At 40.7% G+C, this 27,092-nt stretch overlaps 1 protein-coding gene across 6 annotated transcripts in view; it reads right to left on the bottom strand.

Moving 5' to 3' along the window:
• Window positions 1–4,710, bottom strand: part of NBEA (neurobeachin) — a 509,705-nt gene extending 504,995 nt beyond the window's left edge. For 3 of the 6 annotated variants that reach the window (XM_037377448.1, XM_037377449.1, XM_037377452.1), the window contains exon 1: window positions 4,044–4,710. In XM_037377448.1, coding sequence (XP_037233345.1) covers window positions 4,044–4,328 — 285 coding nt within the window. In that variant the 5' untranslated portion in view covers window positions 4,329–4,710. The remainder of the gene's footprint in view (window positions 1–4,043) is intronic. The other 3 variants (XM_037377450.1, XM_037377451.1, XM_037377453.1) reach the window with 1 other exon arrangement.
• Between the last annotated feature and the right edge of the window lie 22,382 nt (window positions 4,711–27,092).

Here is a 27,092-nt window from a genome sequence, read left to right as displayed (position 1 = left end):
CTGGCCAGATAAGAGACAGTTCAAAAACACACTGAAGGAAAAATTCCCCAAGACCATTAAAATACTGGAAAAGCAGAGAATTAAGGAAGAAAGTCAGTAAAAATAATGAAAGGAAAGGCCATCTGAGATGTATTATAGAAAAACTAATTAAAGCCATATGTGGAAATGTTGCACTAGAAAATAAATGGAACAAAAATACACCTGAAGTAGTGGACAGACTGACCCACTTCCACCTTAATATCATATTTGCTGGAGCACATGGTGCAGAACTTTATATAAATATCCATCTAACACATATTGTAAGTACAAAAGGGTATCAAGAAGCAAAGGCACTACGGAGAATAACAATAAGCACATCTACCATAGCAATAACAACATCTTTGACAGTACCCTAAGAAAACGAATAGTGCTGTTGAAAGGGGAAAGGCCTCCTCACCAATAGAAGCACCGAACTGGTGTCAAAATATCCCCAAAGAGAAATCACTAAGCAATTAAAGGATTATGTTGTTTGCAAGGACAGACTTTTCCAGTTCGGTGCTTTGCAGTACACAAGGGTCAGTGAACACACATCTCTGAGACAGCATGCTGAACCTGGGACTTCAGATTAAACTCATGGACCAAAATCAAAACAAGCACCATCACAGAAGAACACATAAGGTACAATGAGGAGTTTCCTCCTACTTCTGGAAATGTAAAAAGAATACAATATTCTAAACGATCATTTTAGAAAAGTGTTTTAGAAAAGCTCATACTCTTAATATCTTCTGACCTTCACAATATTAAAACTAGCAGGTGTTTTTTTTAAGGATAATAATTAGTTCATAGGCATTGCCTATAAAGGGCTGAATCCTCTCTCCATTGTGTCTTTCACTGTAATATTAAACAATGAAAAGTAACACAAGCAATACTAGAAACTCTTGCCAAGTGATACTCAATTAAACCAATTCACCAGTGTAACAGAACTTTGAACACAGTGGGTTCAGAGGAAAAGAAGCGTCACTAAGAAAAGCATCAAGAGAATCAACTAATCCCATGAACAGCACAGGCATACCCAGGAACAATAGACTGTCTTGAGTTGAAAGTCAACTGTTAAAATCTAGCAAAGCTGAAAATCCAACAACATATTAGACACAGAAAAGGATTTTCAGCACTGCATAAAAAGCACTTCATCACCTCACAGATACAAGAAATCACTGTGTCCATCAACATCAGAAGGTACCACATGAACAAAGTGAAATGCAGTAACAGAGACCACAGTGTGAGGCCACCAAAAACAAACATTTAAAAGGTAAAAACCGTCCAAGAGAAACCCTAAGTAGAAAACTTAACAGGAAAGAAGAGTGACCATCTCCATGAGAAGGGCAAGCCAAGCCAAAGTTTTGTCTCAGACATTTGCTGCTGCTTCCACACAGATGCAGGAAGAATGAACAGACTTATTGAAGCTTTACAGGGAAGAGCACAGTAATCTCAGATAAGAAAATAAAAAAGTATCTCAATTATTAACTTCTGATTCTCTCCAATAATAAAAGAAGTGTCAGCCATGCAGAATTCCAACACCAAAAAGCTATTACCAAACGGCTTATAGATGCCCAATATGGTATAGTGTAGGTTAAGTCTCTGAGAGAAATATAACCTATCAACTGACACATCAAACTGAGATCAGCTCTTTAAGCACTGTCCACTCAGTATCACATTTGCACCAAAGTCATTCAGAAATACTAAAAGTACAGGCTGAAGGAATACAGAAAAAAAAAGCCAACAAAAACTATCAAGTTCTGTCCACCTCCACTCACCCCACAAATAATGTTTCTAAAACACAAAACTGCATTTCAAGTTGCCATTAAAACCCTTAATACAGAATCAGATAACATTTAGGTTTTTAGGGATATGCCGTCAGCCTCACTTTGTATCTGCCATATCCACTGTGTTTGTTTCACACGCAAGTAAATTAAGTTTCAGATACACAAGCATTAAGTTTGAGACATTCACTGCCCTGACAAGAAAAAAGATTAGCAGACACAATATAACCTCTCTCTGCTGTGGGAATACTGACTACTGTATATTAGAGTCCATCTGTTAAGTAATGACTGATCCAGAATGCATCGCTACTGCAGCAGACTCCCAAGCAGTTTCAAATTCATATATGTCTCCTGACGCTGAGAGGACTGTTAAACATTCGTATTTATTTTTAAGTATAAGCACAGTTCTCAGAAATAGGAACTAATTAGGAGGTTGATCTCATACACAAGCACTGTATTTCCTCCACACAAATACCAAAACACATTCTTACCTTCCCCCCTCCCTCCCCCGGCAAAGACAAGCCAATGTTAGTCCAGTTGCTGATGCATTAACAGCCAGAATTAAAATAAGCTTAAGTATCAGTAAGAGGAATGAAAGAAGAAAGAAAACCAGAAAAGGATTAAACATCTTTGTATCTGTCATGATCTATACAAAGCCAGTTAATAAAATAACTACATGTCATTCCCTTATCTCTAGTGCTACTTTTACAGGAATGGGTAATAATCCAATAAAGTTATGATGACTTGTACCACACTTGTAAAAAAAAAAAATATATATATATACACAAATCAGTTTCAGTTAAGTCACAAACAGCTTGTAGAAAGGAGTAGGAAATATACCAGATTATTGTTTTGACATACTCACAAAACTACAAAGGCTTTAACCCTGTGTGTTCAGATAAGCCATAAATATTAAAATGATCTGACCAAATCATGTCTTTCCCTGCATGCTGCAGCTTTTCCATTCAGTCTGTGCTAGGTCAAATGCAAATAACTGTCAAACAGAAGAATACATCCTTTTAAAGTGTCTGAAACAAAATATTTTTTACATGACTTTGTACAAAATGAGTGGAGGTTAGAAGCATTAAACTCATTTGAAACAAAGGCATTTTCAATTAATTGCCATTTAGTTTTGAGCAGTCATTATTCTATGCTATTTTACATGCAAAAATTGAGGATATTTCATTGACTGAACTGCTTTAAAAGCTCTGCTGCAGCAAATCTTGCATTCAGGAGCAGCACCAAATTGCACATAATTGAAAGTGATTCATTTTTAGATCCACTCGTTTGGCTTTTGTAGGTTCCTCGGGCTTTGGTGTAGGTAGCGCAAAAACATTAAGTCATACAGTCCTGCAGTAACTCTTTCACTCCATGAAGTAAGCAGATGACTAAGGAGCTACATTTTAGCATCTTCTCTCCCTTTCAAGCTATTTACTGGTGTAAAACAGTTACCTCGCAGGGCACAGACCTTAAATAAAATTAGCAACAGCACTCACTTTGCGGACAAGAATGTGTTTTGGAAAGTACGGCGGATTATTAAGACATGAGGAACCCAATACAATACTGCAATACAACTAACTATTACAGACGTTAAAGCATATTAAATCCTTTCAAAGATCTCCCTCCTCCTACCCCGTCTACATAAAATACTCAACTAGCTCTGAGCTAACAGGGTTAAACCCTTCACATGCTTCAACCACTATAAAAAGCTACCAGCTCGGTCTGATTTTTTTTTTTTTTTTTTAATGTTTTCCCATTAAAAACAGATACTACAGACATGCCACTCTTTCTCCAGTGAGGAAGCCTCCAGGTTATCAGGCAGCATCCAGAACCCCAAACTGCAAATTAATCTCGTTTTTTACACCGTGAATTGCCCACACTCCGGTTCTGCAGGAGCAGGCAGTGGGAAGGGGGGCAGCGGCCTGCCCGTGCCAGGCAGGGTCCTGCCTGGAGTTCAGGGAGCGCCCAGGGGGCTGCTGCTGCCACACGCGCCAGAGGAGCGGGTCGAGGTATCGAGGAGGAGGGAGAGGAAGGCACTAGAGGAGTTTGGGATGGAAAGATGGTCGGAGAAGGGCCGTACGTGTCGGAGGGACGCAGGGGCTGGGAAAATGAAGGTCCCTTTCGGGCTGCACAGGGGCGGGGGGCGCAGGGCGCAGCCCCGGGAGGAGGTGGGCTGCGGGAGCCGGTGCCCAGGGGCCCTCTGCCCGCCGGGGCGTCACCGGGGCGGGGTGCCGGGCCGCTTACCAGGTTCAGCACCGTCTCCACGATGTCCCGGTTGCTGACCTCCCCGACCTGGATGAGTCCGATGAGGACGGCGAATTTCATCCGGATGTTGCGGATCGGCACCGACGGGTTAATCATCCCCGCGGGCAGCACCACGGACCCGGAGCCCGACGCCCTCAGCTCCCCCATCACCGCGACGCTGCTGCTGCTGCTGCTGCCGCCGCCTCCGCCTCCACCGCCGGCCCCGACGGAGATGAGTCCCGCGGGCTGCGGGTCCGGCCCCGACACCGGCTTCTCGCTCGCCATTTACCCCCCGCCGTTACCGGCACCTGCCGCCGCCGCCTCCCCGCCCGGCCGGGCCAAGCCTCGCATCCACCGCAGTCGCACCCGGCGGGGCCGCAGGGAGCCGGCCCGAGGCGCAGGCACCGTCCCAGGAGCCGCTCCCCCGCTCCGCTATAATGAGGGATTATTATGGGCGCCGATGCCCCGTTAGCCGAAGGCTGCCCGGCCGCGGCCGCCTCCCCGCCGCGGGGCAGGAGCAGCGGGCGCCGCCGCGCGCGGCGCGGCCCGGCGGGGACAAGCGGCGCGCGGGGCTGACGGCGGCGCGAGCGATCGCCGCCGCTGCTGCTGCTGCTGCTGCTGCTGTTGTTGTAGAGCCGAAACCGCCGCCGCTCACGCCGCCATGTTGCCGCCCCCTGCCTGCGGTAGCCGCTAGGGCGCCTGCGCCGAGCCCGTCGGGGGGAGTGGCCGGGCCGGGGCCCCCCAGCCGGCCGGGAGACAGGTGAGCAGGTGCACGGGAGCCGCGCTGCTGCCGCCGCGGCGAGAGGGGCCGCGCTGAGGCACGGGGCCGCCGCCTCCCGCCGGGATTGCCGCCCGGCCCCGCCCGCCCGCTCCCGGGAGGTTACGCAACGCCGCCCGAAGTGACAGGGTGGCGCCCGCCCGCTTCGACGCGGGGCCGTCCCCCGGCCCAGCGCCCGGCCTCGCCCCGCTGCCCTCGGGCGCCCCCTGCGGGCGGGGCGGGCCGGGCCGCCGCGCAGCCACTCGGGTGGCCTGCGGGGCTACAGGCGGGGCCGCGGCGGTGGGCGCCCGCTGCCAGCCGCGGGCCGCCGTCGGCGGGAGGTGTTCCCGCTGGCCTGGCGCTGGAGCCTGCCGGTGAGGGGCCCAGCAGCGCCCCGGCCGGCAGCCGGAGCAGGGCCTGCTGGGCTCCCCGGGCGGTTCCCGCCGTGGCCATCCTCTGTGGCCTCCGCCGTGCCTTTCCCACCGCGGTCCCACGCGGTTCAGTGAGGAGTGGCTGGGCTGGCACCTCTCGCGGTGGGTTTCTTCAGTAGCTTTAGTGTTAGCGAGTGGCCAGGTTTGGGTGAGGGTGGCTGGGGTTGTGCAGGGGCTCCTGAGCTGTGATCGCCTTGAGCATAGGGAGGGACAGGGGAAACCGTGGGGTCTGCCAGCCCAAGAGCCTACGTGCTGCTGGTGAAGGAGAGGGGTGCTTTCCAAAGTTCTTGTTAATACTTGAATGCCTGGTTCTCGGTGGTGGTGTTACGTACAGAGATGTCCAGCCAACAGCAGTTTTACAGAGCCCCTTCGCTTCAGTGGTGCTTCATGGCAATGAGCATTTTTCCAAGCCCCTCCAGTATTATATCTGAGAAACCTCTGATGCTCTTAGGAGGCTCAAATTATTCAAATGTTTGTGGAGTACAATTGTATGTATTTGCTCTGCATGTGCTGGAGACAATCCATCCCTGTTCAAAAAACATCTTCTACCTTGTCTTCGTAGTGACTGTCATCTCAAAGTTGAATTTTACAACAGATCTTGCCCCCTGGTCTTAAAATACCATTCATCCTGTCTTTTCTGTAACCCCAAATTTGGGAATTTGGCTGGAATGCCAGTCTTCCTTATATGTAGCTTTAAATAATAAACTGCATAAACACAATGAATCAGCAGGACTTGATCACTATGTTCTCGGGATTACAGCAGCTGCTTTAGGCTCCACCAAGAGAAGACCTCTGCTCTATACTATGAGAAGCATTAGCTTTACGTCATTGTAAATACATAACAGTCACGTTTGAGAGGTCCATAGGTACTTAACAGTGTGCATAGTCCAGATGCGTAGACATGACTGGGGTTAGCTGGGAATCACGGAACCAACATTATTTCAGAAAGCTGCAAAAGATGGGGAGAAAACCCGAAAAGTTGCTTGTAGGGGATAAGAAAGCACAAAGTTTCCATGGAAGAAAATTCCTTTAGTTTGCCACCATCCCTGAGCATCCTTGTATGGCTCAGAGTAAACATATATTTCAATTTTGTATATTCGTGGAGGGACCAAGGGTTCCATTCCCACCAGCCCTGTAGCAGAACTAGCAAAACTGAATACACGTGCTTAACTGCTTTACTACAGTCGGGCCATCGTAGTTTAAACTCCTGAAGAGGGGTGTTCAGTGAGGTAACCGGGAAGACTTTCAACTGTAGTGGATGAGAAGCTCTTATGTATCACAGGGTGAGTTCTGGGCATGATAACTTCCAGCTAGTGGGTAATGATGAGCTGATGGAACAGTGTGTTTCAAATTACACTTGCTTTTTCTATCCTTGGCTGAAGTAGGTCCTGTTAAAAACATTATCCAGAAAAACCTAAGCAAAAATCCTCAAATTATAAATGTCAGTGAAAGATTCTATTACTTCTCTTACATTGCCCCATTTCACATAAAAACCAAACAAACAAAAAAAGCCAATTCAAAAGGTAAACCTTTGACTATATAGGTATGTTAAATTACAGTTCCAGTCTACAAATGATCCAATTATGCAAATGTTCAGCTTTGGTTGACCCAAACTGTTCATCTGTATTTCAGAAAGTAATATTTCATGTTCTTAATGATCCTATCTGGCATCCAGGTAACCTCTTAGGGTCTGGAGGTCCTCAAGTTTGTGTAAACGTAAATATTTAATTATACATGTAAGTATTTTTGAAAGTTCATGAATACTTGGCCTTTTTCAAAAAACTGAAACCTAAGCCTAGAACTCTGTAACAGTCACTAAAAATTTTAACACCCTTAGGAGCTAACACCCAGCAGTTCTCCTTTTTATTATTCCCATATCCACATCTATATGGTGATGCATGTTGCTACAAATAGTATGGTTGGCTGGAAGCTTCATGTTGGCTGATAGGTTGAACAATTTTCCTGTTCTGATTTAGCATATGGCTGCTGCCTGTTGAACGAGTTGGAAGCTGAGTTATAATTGGTTTTCTATTATATATGTATTTAGATCTAATACAGATATATATTTGTATTTTTATATATGTATATATTTAGATCTCTATCCACTTACCAACTTTTACAAATCCTCAAATAACTTTGTAACTTTGAGATGGATTATTAAATTTGTTTACAATTTGTCAGTGACTCGTTCATCTTTCTGATGGAACAGATGGACCAATAGCACAACCACATAAACCTACTTTCTCTAGAAAAGTGGGATAAAATATGGTTTGATATGTTTTATTATCTGTTCTATACTTCATATTACTCTTCATGGAAGACTCAATGATTTACACATGTACCCAAATGCTGGGGTAATTCTTGACTACAGCTGTTCCATATACAACTATCAATGCATTCCTCCGCATTCAATTTCTGATGAAGTTGCAATTGTGAGTTTGTTTACAAGTTGTATTTGTGAAATCCTTGGTTATATGATTTCCACTTTAGGACTTGAACTGGCTGACTGTCATTTCCTTTGCTGAAATCACATATTATACTATACGTAGTATAGGAAAAAACCTTTTTATTAAAAGAAGGTGAATTCCCAACATTGTGTTTCATAGCAGAGACTTACTTTAGTTCTTAAACTCATACTTGGTTTTACAAATTTTTACAAAACTGTGTTCTCTTTATTTTTTTAAGCTGGAACACTCTTAAGAAGTAATTATCTTTTCTAATCAACAGTGGTTGTTTTTGATAGGCAAACTTTCATTGAGGTGAGCCATTCATCAACTTGTGAACGTTATTGTGACACTGGCATTTTGAAAGAACAACAGATTTGTAACAGTAATATCGTCCTTGTAGTAATTGCAGCTCTGGTGATCATTTGCTTCCATTTTAACACCTCATCAGATTGAAAATTAAAATAAGAGTACATGCACTAGAAATGCTACACAACATGATTAATTATTTTCCTTAAAAATCATGTTTGTCTCATCTCCTTGATATTGACATATTCTGTACAAAACCTGTGAATTTGTCAGCAACAGTTTCATTCCTGAGCTGGCTAGTTGAATCCTAGTCCAGCAAGGTGTTCTGCATTAGCAAATCCCAATATTTGCATAATTGTAACCATTTTCAGTTCAGCTTGCAAGATCAGTCATTGACACAGGCCCAGACTAGGTGTGGCAGGAGGCTGTGTGGAAGGATGTTAAGAGCTCCTCCATCCTTCACAAAGACAAGGCTGAAGCCAGAATCTGGTCTTGTCCCTTCCTGTACCTTTCACAATTGTTCCCCACTGAAATGAGAGCAAGTAATGAGTAATGCCTTTGCTCCCAGACCATACTTTTGTTTCACCTGTAATAGGTGACGGGAGGTTTCTTTTATGATATTCTTCAAATTTTGTCAGCATCCATTCTGCATAAATGCCAGAAGGTGGTCTCAAACATAATTTCAAAAACGAAAGAAAGAGAGATGTATCCATGTTCCTATACTTGGAAAAAACAAATGGGGGAGAAAGAAACGCTAACAAATACTTGTTTAAAGTTTCAGCTCAATTTTTATTTCAGTTGTAAAATAAATTGTAGCAATACTACTTGATTTTTTTGGGTAAAAAGATTATATAGTCATTCAACTAGAGAAAGCTTGGAAAAACATGTTTTAGAAGACAGACTCTTGGCTAGAAATAACAGAACTACTTAAGTGAATAGAGACTGCTTTGGACAGGCATATATTTACATTAAATCTTAGCAATTAGGGTGGTTTTTTTTTAGTAGTGAAGTGATGTAGATCAGGACTGGACCATGTTTGAAAGAGTTACAGAATTTTCATTTATCTGCCACTGTGGCATCAAAATACTGCTTGTTTTACCATGTCCATATGAGGACTCCTGTTGTGTTTAATTAGACTATTCTCATGAGTAAGGATAATGTGATTTGTTCCCGTGCCAAGCTCAGGAAGTGCTATTAGCCCCTTTCTCTTGAAAACCAGGATTTCTTATAAGTTTAAAATAAAAGCTAGGAAATACAAACTGAAAGGCCATCACAGCATCTAAACTTATCCTGCTGTGCATATGTATTGCACCAAATAGTTCCATTCAGTGTTTTTAAACTTACACACGACAGGGTGCATTAAAGCAGAAGTAAGAGAACTGAGGTTAAAATTTTCTTGCTACTCTTAACTGAAAATGATTGTTACCTGCTTTTTCTATAATTCCTTTTCTTTAGTCTTAAAAGAGAAAAAAGAAACCTGCATGAAAAAATACCTTTAATGTATTTGCAGAGGCATGTTTTGTTATACCCTGTGCAATTTCAGCAATACTGTAACAGGCCTTCCAAGTGAGTTTATGAACATTTCAATCACAGTGAAGCCAGTGAAACCAGTATGACTTCACTAAGTTATTTTGATTTGTATTGCAGTTGGTTATCCAAATAATTCAGTTGTAATTTTTAAAAGATGTAGTTAATATCTATATGTTTATGTTATTAAAATTAATTTTCTCTCTGTTTTTTACACTCAGCAGAAAAAATGTTTGTTCTCATGGTTGTAAATACTACTAGGAAGAATTCATTAAATGTAAATTTTAGAGTAAAAAGCTGTAGTAGTCTGAGAAGTAGTTAAACAGTAACCGGATCCACTTAAAATATAAGTCTTACTTTTAAATGAAAATATGTATTCAATTTGTCTTTTTTTTTTTTTGTTTAATTGCCTTCATTATGGTATAATCATAGTAAATATGCCTAGATGTAAATAGCAGGGTTCATATTAGACATGATATTACAGAAAATAGCATAATTTGTAATGGTAATGCATAGCTCTTATGTTCTTGCTTTGAAAGGGTTTATTCTGTGATTGATTCACAAATCTTGCTTTAAAACCATGAGTTTGAGCTGCTTAATCAATTCAACCATTTTATTATCATCTTTTTTATTTTTACAAATGTAACCATGAGAGCCTTTTCAGTACCGTAATAAATACAGTAATTTTTTTTGAAGTTACTATTAGGTCAATTGTTATGAAGGTCAATTATTAATATTGACCTCTTTGTTGGTTCTCTCCATAACTGATTTTTTTTGTTGTTATTGCTATCTTGTCTTGATCTGTAATACTTCAGTCTATATTGTTGCCTCTCGCACAATGGCAATGCGGTAACATGAGGACCCATAAAAATCTATTTTCTAGGCAACAGGAAGGATCTTGAGAAAAATCATGTAGGTCTCTCCTCTCTATATATTCCCTACTCTTTGTTAAGCACTCCATTTACATACAGCATGCCAAGCTGCCAGCTAACTTTAAGAACTATCTTCAGATGCTCGTTACAGTGTTGCCAATTCACAAAGAAATCAGTGCATAATGCCATTGTTAGTCCAAGACACTTTTTACAACTAGATATCCATGTACAGTTTTTAACAAAAAATATTTTTTCATAGAAATTTCAAATTCTAATTAGAGTTAAAAAAAATGTATCTCTTACAAAATTAATTCAGGTGTCTTAAAAATGATACAACAAGCAAGCATTAAGTTCCATATGTATGAGCTAAATTATTGTTACTTCTGGCATTATTCTTTTAATGTGTTTCTAGACAATAATTTATGATGGAAATTAAGTTTTGGTGGAAACATTCTCTGCAATAATACAACAAACTAATCATTGCTATTATACATTTCTATTTGTTGACAAAAAAAACCATAAGTAATTGGCAAACAATGTTTATTTTATATGCTTCTGCATGATTATACTTCAACTACTTGGAACCACATAAATGCTTAGACAGAATAGATGCTGGTCACACACTTTGTCTATATACCACAGAACGACCAACAACAGCAGACAAAAAAGATCGCAAGCTGTCATAACTCATTAGAAGCATTTTCCTAAACAGATACCATTAAATTTTAACTTTAAGGACTTAACATTTACAATACACCGAGGAATAGAGATCAATGGAAGGAAGATCAATTAAAATCGATAGCCTAGTTTGTGCCAACAAAGTATGTGTTTGGTTTTATTATTTTTAAAATATTTTAATATATAATTTATTATTTTATTTTACTATCAGCAAATACTCAACAGTTTACTGAAATATCATTGATATTATCAACAGGAATCTACAGTAACTATGAGTATTATTTGATGTTATTTCGCACTCTACTCATCACTTTTTTTTCCTAATCTGCTCAGCACTTGTTAGCACCCAGAATACTGTGTCCAGTTTCAGTCCTCACAACTCAAGAAAGATGTGGACAGAGTGGAGAGGGTCCCAAGGAGGGCCACAAAGATGATCAAAGGGCTGGAGAATGGAGAACCTGCCCTGTGAGAAATGGCTGAAGGAGTTAGGTCTTTTCTCTGTGGAGAAGAGAAGGCTTGGCAGTGGCCGGGGGCGAGGCTCACTGCAGTATTCCAGTACTTAAAGGGCAGCTACAAAGAGGATGGAGACTCTCTTCACAAAGAGCTACATGGAGAAGACAAGGGGCAGTAAATACAAGTTGCACTGGGAGAGTCGACATAAGAAGGAACAATCATTCATTGGAACAACCTCCCTAGGGATGTTCTGGAATCTCCGTCACTGGAGGTTTTCAAGATGTGATTGGGCAAGGTGTTAGATAATCTCATCTAGGCTCTCTTTCCCATGAAAGTTTGGACCAGATGATGATCTTTGGAGGTCCCTTTGAGCCTGGGCTGTTCTGTGATTCAATGATTCTATGATTATCTCCCTAAATTATATATTTAGCTATTATATCTGTAACAGAAATGGTTTTTTAAAACACCCAAACACCAAATAAATATATTCATTATATTCCAGAAAAGCAACTGACTTCAGAGAAGTTTCACGAGTCAAAGTAAGTGCAGTATTTATCCAAAGGGATTTATTTAGTTGCTTGTTTTGTTTGCTTGCACTAAAATGAAAAGAATGTGTTAATCAGGATAATTAGTTTTCTGTGTCATTGTCCTGCCCCCCCCCAAAAAAAAACAACAAAAAACACACCAAACCCAAAACCCCAAAAACCACTATCTATCCTCTAGAGAAGAAAGAGCTATGACATACTTCTTCCTCAAGTTCCAAGCCTTATTTATTTTTTCCCTGCTTTAGGATTACCTTTCAGGATATTTTATTGATGTTGGCTTACTCATTTTGATCTGTGACTGTAAAAGAAGGGATATGGCACATAGCAGGGAAAATTATGTATTTCTGGATGTTTACAGTTGCCCCAAGAAAGTAAGTCAAAATTAGCCTGTCATCAGAATTTCAGTAGGGTTTATGTTTAAGGTCATCATCTTGAGTTAATTATTCTACATCTTTCAGGAAGTACTGCTTAAAACTGCGCTGGCTACTACAGCTGAGACTTTATAGTACTGTGTAGAGTGGAAAGATTATTTCACGTGTCTTGCAGGCTACACCTTTTAAAGAAAAAATGCCAGTGTTGTTTGCTTTTATTGCTGCAACATGACACTCTTGACTCTTATTCAACTTGTGATCCTCTGTTGCCCCTGGATCCTGTTCTGCAGAAGTACAAACAAGCTGGATGAGCCACGTCCTGTATTTGTGCAATTTAGTATGCCTTCTGAAAGTAATGCCTCGCACTTGTGTCTGTTCAATAACATCCTGTTTTTCTCAAGCCATTCCTACAGTTCATCAGGATCATTTTGAATTCTGATCTTGTCCTCCAATGTACACACAGTTGCTTCCAGCCTAGTGTTGTTTGCAGATTTAATAAGCACACACTATTCCATCATCCAGATCATTAATGACATTATTATATAGTATCAAACCTTAGTCACCCTTGCAGAAGCACACACAGCACTATTTTCCATGTGGACAGTAAGTCGTTCTTCATTATAATGAACAGTATATATAGGTTCGTTATAACCTTATAATGGAAGTTACATACAGACCATGTTTCCATGTCTTGCTTTCAAAGTATGTTCTCAGACATCCTAAAAGCTGGGCTGACAGTGAGATGCATGACATAGTTCAGGCTGGCACAGTCCTTGGAAGTTGACCTGGCCTAATTTTCCCTTCTCTGACTCCCCAGCCCTGGACACTGTGAGGCCTTAAGCAGGGTAAACTTTGAAGTTAGATCCAACATTGAACTTTGGTTGAGGAACCTTGTCCAGTCAAGTTTTGAATATCTCCAGAGTTGAAGATTTTACAGCCTGTCTGGGAATCTTCCAATATTTGGCCATACTCACAGTGACTTTTTTCCCCCCCTTGTAATTATTTGCACTCCTGCAACTTTTGTTCATTGCATCTCATTTTCACTGTGAATATCCAAGAAGTCTGGCTCCATCTACTCCTTTTCCACCTACTGCATGTTGGAAGACGGCAGTTAGCTGTCACCTAGCCTTCCTTAATTCAAAATAAGCAAGCCCAGTGCTCACAGCCTCAACTTGTATGTCATGTGCTCTCTTTCTCTAACTATCTTGAGGGCCTCTGCTGGACTCACTCTGCCAGTTGTCAATGTGTTTCTTACACTGGGGAGCCCCAAACTTGACACAGTTCTCCAAATGCAGCCTCACAAGTGCCAGCTAAAGGAGAGCAAGCACTTCAGCTAACCCACTGGCTATGTTCTTACTAATGCAACCTGATTTCTGTTTAAGCTTGCATTGCTGCAGAAGTGCAGTGCTTATTCATGTGTATCTTCTTGTCCTTTAGGTAACCCTAGCGCCTTTTCTACGGATCTGCTTTCTAGATAGTTGGTCTGTGCCATTACAATATGCTATCCCAGATGCTGGATTTTGCATTTGCCTTTGCTGAATTTCATAAGATGAGGTCAGGTTCCTAAGCACATTCTCCCCTTTCTAGTAATTTAGTTTGCTGAGTTAAGCAGTCTAGCTGGCTCAGTCCAAGGTCAGCTCCTTCGCTGGTAAGAGCTGTTGGGAAGCAAGACAGAAGTGAGGGCATGCCCCTCTGTTCCCTTGGGAATTGCTTTTAAGTTGAGGCTGTACTGTTGGCCCCTGCCTGTGCTACGTTGCAGTTGTATGGCATCTACATCTGTGCCTGATCCTGTACCCTCTTGATCCTGACCCTGGCCCAGACCCTCTGCTTTGCCTTTGGACCTACCTAACATGGCATCAGACCTGCCTTGTCACTGCAGGCTTTTGAGGTGATCACTAGTTTGGAGCTGGACCTGTTTGTTGTGTCCAGACCCGATCCTGACCTGGATTTAATGACTCAGCATTCTGGATCCTTGTTAGTGAGGTCTGCCTCTGCCTGCCTTGCTGCCAGTTACTTTTCCCTGGCAGGACTGCCAGCCTGTTTCTCTCCCTTTTGAGGTCCCTCCACACGGCAGCCCAGCCCTCTACCTTATCAACTGGTCCTCTCAGTGATATCATTCACAAAACTGAGAGTGTACTCCATCCTGTCATTCTGGTCTTTAATAAAGACATTAAACAGCATCAATACAAGGGCCCCAAGAGCCTCCTCCCTCCTGGAGGTCTGGCTTTCTGGGCTCAGGGCAAACTTAGGGATAGCACAACAAAGGGCTGTCCCCTTTCCTTTGGTGGTCTTGGGCAGAGTGATCCCAGACAGTTCTGCAGGAAGACCTCATCAAAAGCTGATGCGTTTCTCTTGGGAGCTGCTTTAAGCTACAGCTCAACTGTTTGGCCCCCACCTGAGCTACAGCTCCCATTGCATGGCAGCCACACCCGTTCCTGGTCATGGGCCCTGCTGATCCAGGCTTGGACCCTGAGTTGTGGAATGATTTCCTGGCTTAACCTTGGCTGTGCCTTGCCACTACAGGCTTGCCTTGCGATCACTGGATGATGTCTGACCCTGGCTACCACAGCCAGACCCCACTTGCCTTGTTTAGGTACTGTGGGACTGGGTTCTTACCACCAAGCCCTCTGCCCTGCTGCTTGTGTTGTTGCATTCAGCTCCTGGATCCCCACCCCTGTGGAGCAGTGGGCTTTCACTGCTTCCCTACAATCACCCCAAGCATTCACCCTTGAGGAGTGCCACTAATAATCAACTGCCAGGTGGGCTTTCAGCTGCTGATGGCTGCCAGCTCTGCATGCATTTTGTAGTACACCCATCTAGTACCTCTATCTCCTGTCTACCAAGATGCTATGGGAGATTATATCAAAAGCTTTGCTAAAGCCAAGGTAAAAACAACATTTAGTGTTCTCCCCTTATCTACAGAAGGCAATCAGGTTGGTCAGACATGTCTTGCTTTGATAAATCCAAACTGACTGTTCCTAATCATGTTCATCTCCTTCATGTGCCAGAAAATTATTTCCATATGGACTTGCTCCACAATTTTCCTGGGGACTGATGTAAGGCTGACTGGCCTGTTCCTACAATTCTCTTTCTCAACCTTCTTGAAGATTATTGTGACCTTTGTGTTATTCCAGTCATCAGAAATTTCCCCTGATCACCATAACCATTCAAAGATGATATCAGGCATCCCTGCAATGACACTGGCCAACTCTCAGTACTGGATGCATGTGTATGTCCAGCTTGCTTAAATTATCACCAACTCACTCTTTCTGTACCATGGGTAGCACTTGACTCCTGCACACTCTGCCACTAGGCCCAGGGACCTGGAAGCAGATTTTGCCAGTAAAGACTGAGGCAAAGAAAGCACTGAGTACTTCAGCATTTCCTGTATCTTTTGTCACTAGTGCCTCAACTTATTAGCAACAGGTCCAAATTTTTCTTACTCTTCCTTTGTTTTACCTATAAAAGTCCTTGTGACCCTTCCGATGCTTTGCTGATTTGAGTCCCAACTGAGCTTTTGCTTTCCCAGTTCATTCCCTGCACATTCAAGCAGTGTCTCTGTAATCCTCCTGGATAGCTTTTCCCTGCTTCCATCTTCTGTACACTTGCTATTTTGCATTTGAGACCAATCAAGAGTTCCCCATTAAGTCAGATTGGCCTTCTATATCTGATTAAATTCTCTTACACCATGATGGAGCTATTCTTGCATTTTGAGGAAGATGCCCTTGAAGATCAATCAGCTTTCTTGGTCTCCTTTTCAGGGCAGCCTCTGATAGGATCCTGACAGACAAATCCCCGAATAAGCCAAACTCTGCTTTGAGATCAAAGGTCTTTTTTCTGCTACCTGCCTTCATTGATTCTCTCTAGATCTTGAATTCCCATCATCACATGGTCACTGCAGCCAAATCTTGCATTGATATTCATATCACCAATCAGTTTTTCCTTCCTTATTAGAACACTCAGCAGATTACCTTTGTTATTAATCTTGTGTATCACCTGTGTCAAAAGACTGTCTTCAGAGGACTCCAGAAAACTCTTAGATTGCTTACACACCACCATGCTACCCTTCAGGCAGATACTGGAGTGCTTAAAGACACTCCCCCACCACGAGAACCTGGGCCTACAATCATGAGGTTTTTTTCTGATGTTCAAAGAAAGCTTTGTCTAACTTGTGTTCTTGTTGAGGCAGTCTGTAATAGATGCTTATCACAGCTTCCCCCTATGATCCTACAAAGGGAGGCTGAGAGAGTTGGGGTTCAGCCTGGAGAAGTGAAGGCTCTGGGAATACCTTAGAGCGGCCTTCCAGTACCTAAAGGGGGCCTACAAGAAAGCTGAAGAGGGACTTTTTACAAGGGCACATAGTGATAGGACAAGAGGTAATGGCTTTGAACTGAAAGATAATAGATTTAGATTAGATATAAGGAAGACATTTTTTATTATGAGGCACTGGAAGAGGTTGCCAAAGAAGTTGTGGGTGTCCCAAGAATATAATTCAGTTTCAGCATCCATTTTCATTCTCAGCAAAAGTACTGCATGGTGGGACACATACCTTTATCTAGTCTTTTTTTCCTGTGTATTTGCAGAAATGGTCTGATTGGACAGTTCCACTGACAAATTTTGTGTTGTTCTCAGCCTGCCATTAAGTCGAGTGATTACAGCAGTATGGTTTGGGTTGTCTGTGGGCTCTGTCTTTCTGCACAGAAAAGAAATTGCCTAACAAATCTTGACATGGAAGATCTGAGGTACTTCTCTTTCTCTGTTCGTTTTTGTTGTTGGGTTTTTTTGGTGTTTTTTTTTGTTTGGTTTTTTTTTTTTTTTGAGGCAACTACCCCTGCATATAATTGCCTCCAGAGGTGGGAAGTGTTCTCATCTCCTGTATGAAGAACAGCCTAGAGCTGACCAATATGAAACCATGACTAAGAGAGTGTGTTTAAATAAGAACTTAAATTGGGCCCACACAGTAAGCATCTCCATTTACCATGAAGTTCTCTTCAGCAGCTCTGGGGCTCTGCCTTCTTGGGAGCTCCCTTCCCTATGAACTGGAAAGTCAAGCTCTTTTGTTTTCTGCCTTCCCATCAATTTTGCACTTCTTTCTAGATGAAGGTCCAGCAGGAAGGATTAATGTTGTCCCACTACCTTATTGTTCCAGCCTGGTGGCTGGGCCACTATTTTTGCAACTAGGAACCAAAGGTCCAAAACCTTTCAGATTAAGAAGAGGTTTACATATGCTTTTAAATAGATTGTTAGCAGAAAATTGAGTAATGACAGCACAACTGTCTGCATAGAATATGAAAAGTTGTGTCCTCTCTATCTTCTTTTATCTCTGATGTAAAATGAACTCAATCTTTCCTGTTGGTGACAAGCTCAGTCTTCAGTGTACCACCTCACAGATTGGACTCATTCAGGTGTTTAAAGGGTGTTAACTTGTGTGTTAAATAGATCTATGTAAGGTTCAATATGAGGTTTAGATGTGCAACATTTTGAAGCTGAAACGTTGACCTCAGAGCCAGAAAATGGTCCCTGGCTCATTTTATGTAGCTGTATGTAAAAGAGATACACTTGATATATAGTATCTTGGACAGAGTACAAATAACCATTGTTCTCTAAAAAGGTGGCATCACAGTTGAAAGTGTTTGTCAGTTCCATGGTGTAGGAACTTGACAAATTCAAAAGTCCCAGCTGCTGTCAGATAATCCAAACACTGCAGGTTTTTTTAAAACATTCTTCAGAAATAATTTTCAAGATGAGATTTTACAGCATGAAATCATGATTTCTATTTTCTCTTTTATTCCTTCGGACTGGTTCTCTGGTTTCCAAATTTCCCATCCTTACACTGTAGCATAAAAACAATTTATACGGCCTGTGATGTAGATACGCTATACTGATAGGCAGAACACTATTGTTCATTCAGTAGTTGGTCAAGGTCTATTTATCAAGGTTGCTTAAAGGACTGAAATTTCTACTTGTACTTCTCATGCTCCATATGACATTCCTGGTCTAGTAGATCCTTAGTACCTGTTTTGTTCATCCCTTTTCTTGAAGTTTACTTTCCATGTGGCTTAGTTACTAGAAAGTAAAGTAATTCCTGAGCTCATATTGACTCCCGCTAGATAGGTTTCCATGAAAGCATTCAGCTTACGTTCTCCACTGCAGCTGATTTACCCTCAAATTAATGTATCCCTTCCTCAGTTTCTTTTCCTAGACCTCCTTCTCAAGCCAAAGCACAGCCTTGTATTATTGAGATGTTTATACTGACTTTCTTCCTACTGGAGTGGTCTCGATTAGACCCACAACTACATGTCCACCAAAACTGGTTTTTGCATTTTCAGAACAGCAGGTACCTTCAAAGAGTCTGAGTGGGTTTCAAATGACAAATGTACATGCCACATTTTAATGATGAAGAATATCTCAGAATGTGTGACAATTTATATGGACTGAACTCACATAATCCCTGCTTCAATCTTTCTGAAAAGTGATTGACATTTGTAACTACAATGTTCTGTTCCATCTGTAGTTTGATACCATACCACATTGTGCTATTGTGTAATACTTAGATGCCTGATTTGATAGGTAACTCTTTCTGTTAATACTGCAGTAGGCTTCTTATTCATCTCCACAAATAAGACACTGCTTGCAACTCACTAAGTTTCCACTGTGTTAAAAAACTAAGTCTTATTCATATAATTGTAGCTAAGCTTCTCAAGCTTGTGTTCTGTCTTCACAAATCTGGCGTACTGACAATAAGGTGTGTTTATTACTGAGTAAAATGGGAAGCTCATAAAGTTGCTGTGCCTCTTACTAGTTTATTAGAAAGGAATTACATTTCTCACATGGGATACAGATGCACAAGACAATGAAATCTTTGTAAACCCTGTGTCCCACAGAACCAGTTACTGCAAGGTGAGTGATTATTTGCCTTTTCAGGCATTACTAGTCATATCTAAGCAGATAATATTCTCTACATAACAATCAGAAATAAATTTAAGGACAGATTTTCAAGTATTGCCTATGTTTGAGTCACAATTATTCATGATAGTGCTTTAGGTGATGTATTTGTCTAGGCACAACATAACTGAGGAAAGAATTTAACATAAAAATCCTTTAAATGCAAAAATTTCTACCAAAATGTGCAGAATTCATTGCCATCAAAGTGCTGAAAATTTTTACTGGAATAAAAAATATTGTATTAATTTTCAACTTATTTTGCTTGTACATATTTATTACTGTGATTTTTTTCAGATTTATGACTCCAGTTTATCACATAATCCAAATGTTAATGTGGTTTGCACAAAAGCATACTATTATATGGCTTTTATATACATTGCAACAAAGAAGTTTTATGTTCTTTGCTAATGTCTTTTTATTTATAAAGAGTCATAATATAAATATGAATCTGAACCACTGACTTTGTGCATGTGGCTATATAATGTTTTACTGTCGGTGTTACTGTTGCTAAATTCACCCTTTGTTTTCAGTTTTCATAGTGTCTGATTATAGTTTTTGTTCTTTGACCAGATTTTAGGACAGCCAGGAAAATTTGATTTTCTGTTGTTTGAATAAAGTAGATGCAATGTGACCCTGATTCAAACTACAGTTCTTTAGTACTACTAAATAAGTAACACTAGTTTTAAAATATGCATTTTTAGTCAAAGTGTAGAACAAACAATACACTGGTATAATGAGACAAGTAATCCTTTGTGAGAACAGGATTTCTCATCTTATCTTATCTCTGGAACTGCTGTGGGAATACCACCTTTAACAGACCCAGAAGAAAACAGAAGGAAGAAAGACTTGGTTATGCGACTGAGAATTTCCGCTATATCCTCACTGTTGTTTTCTTATATTCAAACTGAAGGTATGAAGCAAATGTAAAAAACATGAACCTTTATGTTAAGATTTTATGTTGGCAATTGTGCTATAAATGCATATGTACAGTCTGGTCCTAATGGAAACTTGGGTGGTGGTGCTGTGCCACTTGTCACCTAAATACGCTTCTTCATTCATAACAGGCCAACACATGTTAGGTTAATGCTAACCTTGACAGGTTTTCTTCTGTAATCCATCTTTTAAAAGCAAATAAAGTCAGATAAAAATGACAAAAGGGCATCCCTGTACTCCTCTTCCCTAACTTTAACCTCTCTTCCATTAAGAGTTAGATTCTTAGTTCAAATAAGTCCTCATTTCAATGGGATGCCACCAAAATCAATGTCATAACATATGTTGCTGTGGATAAGAAGCTGGTCCAAGAATTTTTCTACAGTAATCTGATAATACAAATGTAATTAGATGCTAAAGAATCTTGAGGTGTCTGCAATGTAAACATTAAGCATTGATCACCAGCTGATTTAATTTATGAGCTTAAATACATTTGAAGAGAGTGCCTTGATCTTAGGTAGCACACTGACATAAAAAAGAAGAGTGGGCTTGAAAAGTCATTAACATTTCTCTCAGTGACACTAGAGTAGAAATTCTCAAGCTAGATAATTTATAACAGGAAGAAAATTCCATCATCGACTGCAGCATCAGGAACAGCACAACAACCCTTTTTCACCTCTTCATTTCACAAACCCCAGTAATATATATTGCTTCCTTTTCAATGTCAATACTATCGTGATAATTTTTAACAAAGTGGAAAATCCGTGGATGACACTGACTGATTTCTTATCAACTGGTACTGTACAAATAAGTAATGAATGCATTTATTTATTCAATTATTAAGCTACTTCAGCACATCTAGCAGAAAGCAGAGTCTAAATGTTTCAGAGACAAAAATGGTAAGTTAAACTTGGACAGTAAACTAGGAATTCCTTATACAGAAAACTCAACATACTCAAAATATGTATTTATGAACACAGAATTTTAAAAATGCTGTTTATTATTTTTCCACCAAGAACAAATACTAATTTCCTCCAAACTGTCTCCAAAGGATTAGATTTAGAATAAAATTTGCTGAAATGAATGATGAAGTGAAAATAGAATAACAAGCCAACATTCACATCCAAAAGATATGAATCATTGAGTATTAGCCTGTAAATATGTATTTGGTGCATACCTGGAAATGCTCATATCTTGGGTTCCAACTTCTTAAGTCTATATTTGAAAATAATTTAGCATTAGCAATAATACACCTCTCACAAGTTTATTATCTACACATAACATACAAAGAAATAACAGAAAACATTGGCAGTGTCTTTTTTCTTTTTTTTTCTTTTTTTTTTTTTTTTTAAGATAGAGCTTCAAATATGTCACACATACGAACTTCCAGGGTTACCTTGTGTACACATAAGAGATGGGATCTGTCTGGTCTGACTTTAGCAATCTAAATTTTACTCAGCCCAGGATGCAGTTGGACAAGCACTTGTTTGGCTGACAGTACTGGCTGAAATAGGTCCTAGCTTCACTGTATGCTATTCCATCCACGCTGTCCGCTGAATTGCACTAAGACGTCTGTTTGTGGGTCAGTTATGACTGTTATTAAGCTGAAACTACTGTTGAAATCAACACTCATCAAGTTTGTTTGAGACAATGGTTTGTCTCAAAGGTAGTCAGCCCTTGCTGCTTCTGTAGTCAAGAACACCCAGAAGACTATTTTTTTAGCTCTAGTTTAGAGTTTTGACTTGTTCATTGCAGATGTCTGTCCCCACGGGTTGTAAAAATGTCCAAGGGCGCTGGCGTTCAGCTGAGTAGGTCATTCTGTGACAGCTTAGTCTGAGGTGAGTGTTTCTGGCTTTTCTTCACCCACCCAGGTGCACCTGCCTTCCTTTTTTGCCCCCTGCTTTTCAGATCCTGTGAGGACTTGGTTTAAACTACCATGACTACACTTTTATACAGTTAAGCTTTAGGTGCCTGAATAAAACTAGATCACTCTCTAAGGCAAAACTTAATGAAGAACCCCACCTTTAATGCACAATTAGATGTATTCTTGTGATAATGTACGAGTGATACAGAGTTGCCTACCTTCAATTTCCAGTTATTGTGTGCACAGTTGTGAAACTTTAATTGCTGGTGTCTTAGTCTAGGTTTGTGCTTTTGTGCCTAGGGTCAGGGTTTAAGGAGGAGAGGAAATAACAGTAGAGGAAAAGAATTGAGTGAGGGTTCTCCTGAGAAACCTTGACCCATCAAAGTCCATGGGACAAAATGGGATGCCTCTGAGGACGCAGAGGACGGTAGCTTTGTCATCTCTGAATGGTCATAGAGTTTGGGTCAGGGAGGTTCCTGATGATGGGAGAAAAGCAAATGTCCTGTCCTCACAAATGGCAAGAAGCACAATCCAGAGGACTTCAGGTTGTCCCCTGAGAAAAATGTAAAGCATGTCTGCTTGAAAGCCACTTCTGAGTACATGGAGAAAGGTGAGGTAATTCAGAACAGTCAGCATGGACCTGCTATGAGTAAGTCCCTGAGCAACTTACTCTGAATTCAGTGTTGACTCCGCTTTGAGAAGAAGTTTGACTTGAGACATGCCATGGTCACTTCCAGCCTTGAATGATTCTTTGTCTCAATGACAGTGACTGTATTTTAGCTGAGGAGTGTAATGAATGGGAATAGTAACTTTCAGCTGAGGAATTATGATTCTCTACTCTATCTGATTTGCGTGAACAAAATGAGGAAGCACTTTAAAAATTCAGTAGACTTACATGTATAGTAATTTTGCCTTAGTTTGATATTTACAAAGCTTCAAGTAATGACAGTTTAATGAGTGGGTCCAATAAATACCTTAGGAAGAGAATCCAGTGCAAAATTAGACTTCGTGTTGACTAACTTCTATGTGCTTTTGTTTGACTCTTTTTAAGCTACTTCAAGGCAGTTTGCAAAATTTCCACTTAGAAACTAAATTAGCCACAGGAAAATAACATTTACTAAGAATAAGGCAAGGGTCAAAATTTTTGATAGATTATGTTACAATTATGTAGTCGGTTTTGTTGACAAATATGTTATAGTTACTGTGCTTACACTGTATTTTTTTTTCTTCCCCTGTGAATTCATTTCCATAAGAAAAAAATTAACTCAGATCAGATAAGATATTCAAACATCTCTTTATGGAATAGGAAGTTTTATAATCTTCACTTTCTATTTTGGACCTTGTTCACACAGTTTACTGAACTGGTGAAAATTAAATTTAATAAAATGCAGAAGTCATCTTAAGGGCTTGCTTATGCCTGTATGTCCAAAAGCTGACTAGTTAAGCAATTAAATCTGTATTTAGGTAACTATGAGTGAAAATCATCAGTCATCTAACCTAACTTCACATGTCTAGAAGCTGAACCCCTAACACTTGGCTATTCACCATCTTTTCATAATCAAGTGAGAGAAGAAAGCTTTTCTTGAGGGTGGAATATGTAAGCTTCCTTCACAGAATCACAGAATGGCTGAGCTTGGAAGAGACCTCTGGAAATAACCCCATGCTCAAGCAGGGTCACCTAGAGCTGGTTGCCCAGGACCCTGTCCAGATGGCTTTGGAATTCCTCCAAGGAGGGATACTCCACAACCTAGACAACCTGTGCCAGTGCTCAGTCACTCTCACAGTGAAGAAGTGTTTCCTTATATTCAGAGGAAAGCTCATGTGCTTAAATTTTGGGCTGTTGCCTCTGGTCCTGGTTCTGGGTACCACTAAACAGAGTCTGGCTCCATCTTCTTTACACCATGGCTTCAGACATCTATATACATTAATAAGATCCACCCCCCCACCCACCCACCCCTCGAGCCTTCTATTCTCCAGGCTGAACAGTTCCAGCTCTTTCAGCCTTTCCTCATGTCACTCGCTTCAGTCCCTTAGTCATCTGTATGACCCTTTGCTAGACTGTCTCCTGTATGTTCATATCTCTCTTGTACTGGGAAGCCCAGAACTAGACACAGCACTCCAGATGTGGACTCATCATTGCTGAGGGGAAGGATCACCTCCCTCAATCTGCTAGCAACACTCCTCCTAATGCATCCCAGGATACCCATTCACCTTTGTAGCAAGGGCATATCGCTGGCTCATGTCCAACATGGTGTCCACCAGCAGCCCCTGGTCCTTTTTTGCAAAGCTGCTTTCCAGCCAGGTGTCCCCCAGTGTGTACTGGTGCTTAAGGTTGTTTCTATCCAGGTGCAGGACTTTGCACTTCTCATTGTTGAACATGATGAGGTTCCTGTCAGCCCATTTCTCCAGCCTGTCGATGTTTCTCTGGAAAGCAGCACAAGCCTCTGGTGTATCAGCCACTCGTCTCAGCTTGGTGTCATCTGCAGTCTTGCTGAAGGTACACTCTGCTGCATCATCCAGACCATTAATTACACTGTCAAGGATCCTTAGATGCCTCAGGATGAGTTGTTCTCCTCATTGCAGATGCTTATTGCTGTCCGTGAGCTATGGAGAACATCTGTGGTTACTAGCTCTGATTTAGGCATCTCAATGAGTTAGCTTAATTTAGTTAGCTCGGTTGCTAAAGCTACAACAGATTACTCTGACCTGAAGCAAACAATCTGGATTTTAGAGGGGTATAGCATTCTAACCTCTCAATGGCTGCGCATGTTCAACAACTTTGAATAGTCATGTTAAGAGATCTATGCCTAATAATATGAAACTGTTTCCTTACAACACCTATCTTACTTTCTAGAACCATTTGGAATTATTCACAATGAAACATACATCACCCTTTCTAATGAACTGTTCATGATTTATTTGTTCTCACTGTTCAATCATGTTCTTTTTATGCAGCTTTTGTTTCACCAAGTCAGAATCTTCTGAAACAACTTCAGCTATTCACTGTATTTACACTTTTCTGCATTTTCCAAATGCTGTTACATTTCCACTTTTTCAATACTTGCAGAAAAAGTCATATTTCAACAAAATCCTATCATACCATCTTCTTAATAATTTGTTTTTAATTTCTGAAGTCTTGCAATTTTATTAAAATCTCTGTAGTGTTAAGATTAGAATGAATTCTTCTGAATGATGTCAAGGCAGCTCCGGATGAAAAAAAAGCTCATCCTTCTTTTTCTGTGTGATGTCTATGTTCAGTGTCAAGAATCATTGCTGATGCCAAGTTAAGGTTTCCTGGTTTTACGGTCTTCCAGAGTGTACCAAAATCAAAACCCTATGATAACCAGAAAAATACAGAGTTAAGATACAGGCGAATGCAAATTTATTTTTTCCTTCCATTCAATGCCAAAAATATCTACAGGACTTTAATTTGGGGTTTTTGCAGGTAACATAGGGAATTGGGGGAATACCATAAAAAAGAGGACCTTTAATACTCCAATTTCACTTTGCTGCTGCGTGCTTTGCTGATTGTTCTCACTAACACTATTTGGACCAGAAAACTGCCTCTATTCCTACAAGGTTTAAGACTCAGTCAAGGATCAATGCCACCTAAATTTAGAGACTTAACTGAGTTATCTAGAAGCTGAATGTCCATACATCCCTCTATGAGTGAAATGACTACTGAAGCTCTGGGTCAGCCTCTGCAAATAACTCTTTTTGTTGACTACAGAGGCATAGTAGGGTCACAGTACACCACCAAGCACTTAGAATTCCAGCTAAAAATCCAAAGATAGGTGAGATGAATCCAGTTCTTACTGCTGAAAGCAGATAGACTGGATCATAGAAAAGAAAGAAGGGAAGGACAGCGTTGACACTTTTGGCATTGATTTTCCAGGAGGACAAGAGAGATTCATTTTTTTTAAGCAATAAGATTAAAGCTGTTGTACTTATTGTATACATTTTCAGTACTATTGTGAACATTTAAACACTCTGTAAAATACTTTTGCAGGCTCCATTTACACAATTTCTCTATGGTTTCTTATAATGGAATAGAAATAAAAGTCATGGTGTAAATATGGAATGTAAACATGTAAATAATATGTAAATTTGGAGGGTGGACCTTCTGAGAGGGCACAGAGAGAAATTATAGGTCCTATTTGTAAAAATGTTAAGAGTTAAATGTTATGTTAGTTAAAATAACTTTAAATACATGACAGATGATCTGCTATTCATCCCTTCTACCATCTTCAATATTTTGTCATACAGAAGGTCAGGGTGCACCTACTTCATATCAAGTAACAACATGTTCAGCTGTGGCAGATAGCATATGATCTCTTCCCTGATTATTTTGCTTAGTCTGTTATTTTAATTTAAGGAGAAATTGAGTGGGTCAGGTAGGATGTTTTGGAGGGAGATTATGCCTTTCCTGAAGAGCAACTGAGCACCCTCAGGAAGTAAAGGCTGGAGACTGCTAGGTGTTGCAAGGAGAAGAGGTAAAGAAAAGAGTCATGGAAAGAAGCTGCACACTGTAAGTTCAGCAGCGAAGAATGATGTGAAGAGCAGAACAGTAATTGCATCTCTTGCCTCACAGCACCCGTACCAGGTTTAAAGGGCACTCCTTGAATCCACAGGTTCCTGTGATAATTAGTTGTCAATAATCTTTCGTATTTGCCTTGCCATGCCTATGAAATTCCACCTTTTTGATATACACACGTTTCTTGTAAGAGCTAAAGAGTTAATCTAGTGAGCTGATCTTTTAAGGATATTTTCTTTTTTTTACTTTTCTGAATTATAGTTGAGACACAGTTGAAAATAAGTGCAGGTATGTAGAATTTCTTCACCTGTCATTTGGGAATTATAGTTTACTGTAATGCATCAAAAATGTTAACCTTGCCCACGCTTTATTTGCACTATACTATTGCC

This window comes from Falco rusticolus, chromosome 2 (genome assembly GCF_015220075.1).
Source record: "Falco rusticolus isolate bFalRus1 chromosome 2, bFalRus1.pri, whole genome shotgun sequence".
Classification (NCBI taxonomy): domain Eukaryota; kingdom Metazoa; phylum Chordata; class Aves; order Falconiformes; family Falconidae; genus Falco; species Falco rusticolus.
This window is presented reverse-complemented; position numbering and strand designations above follow the sequence as displayed.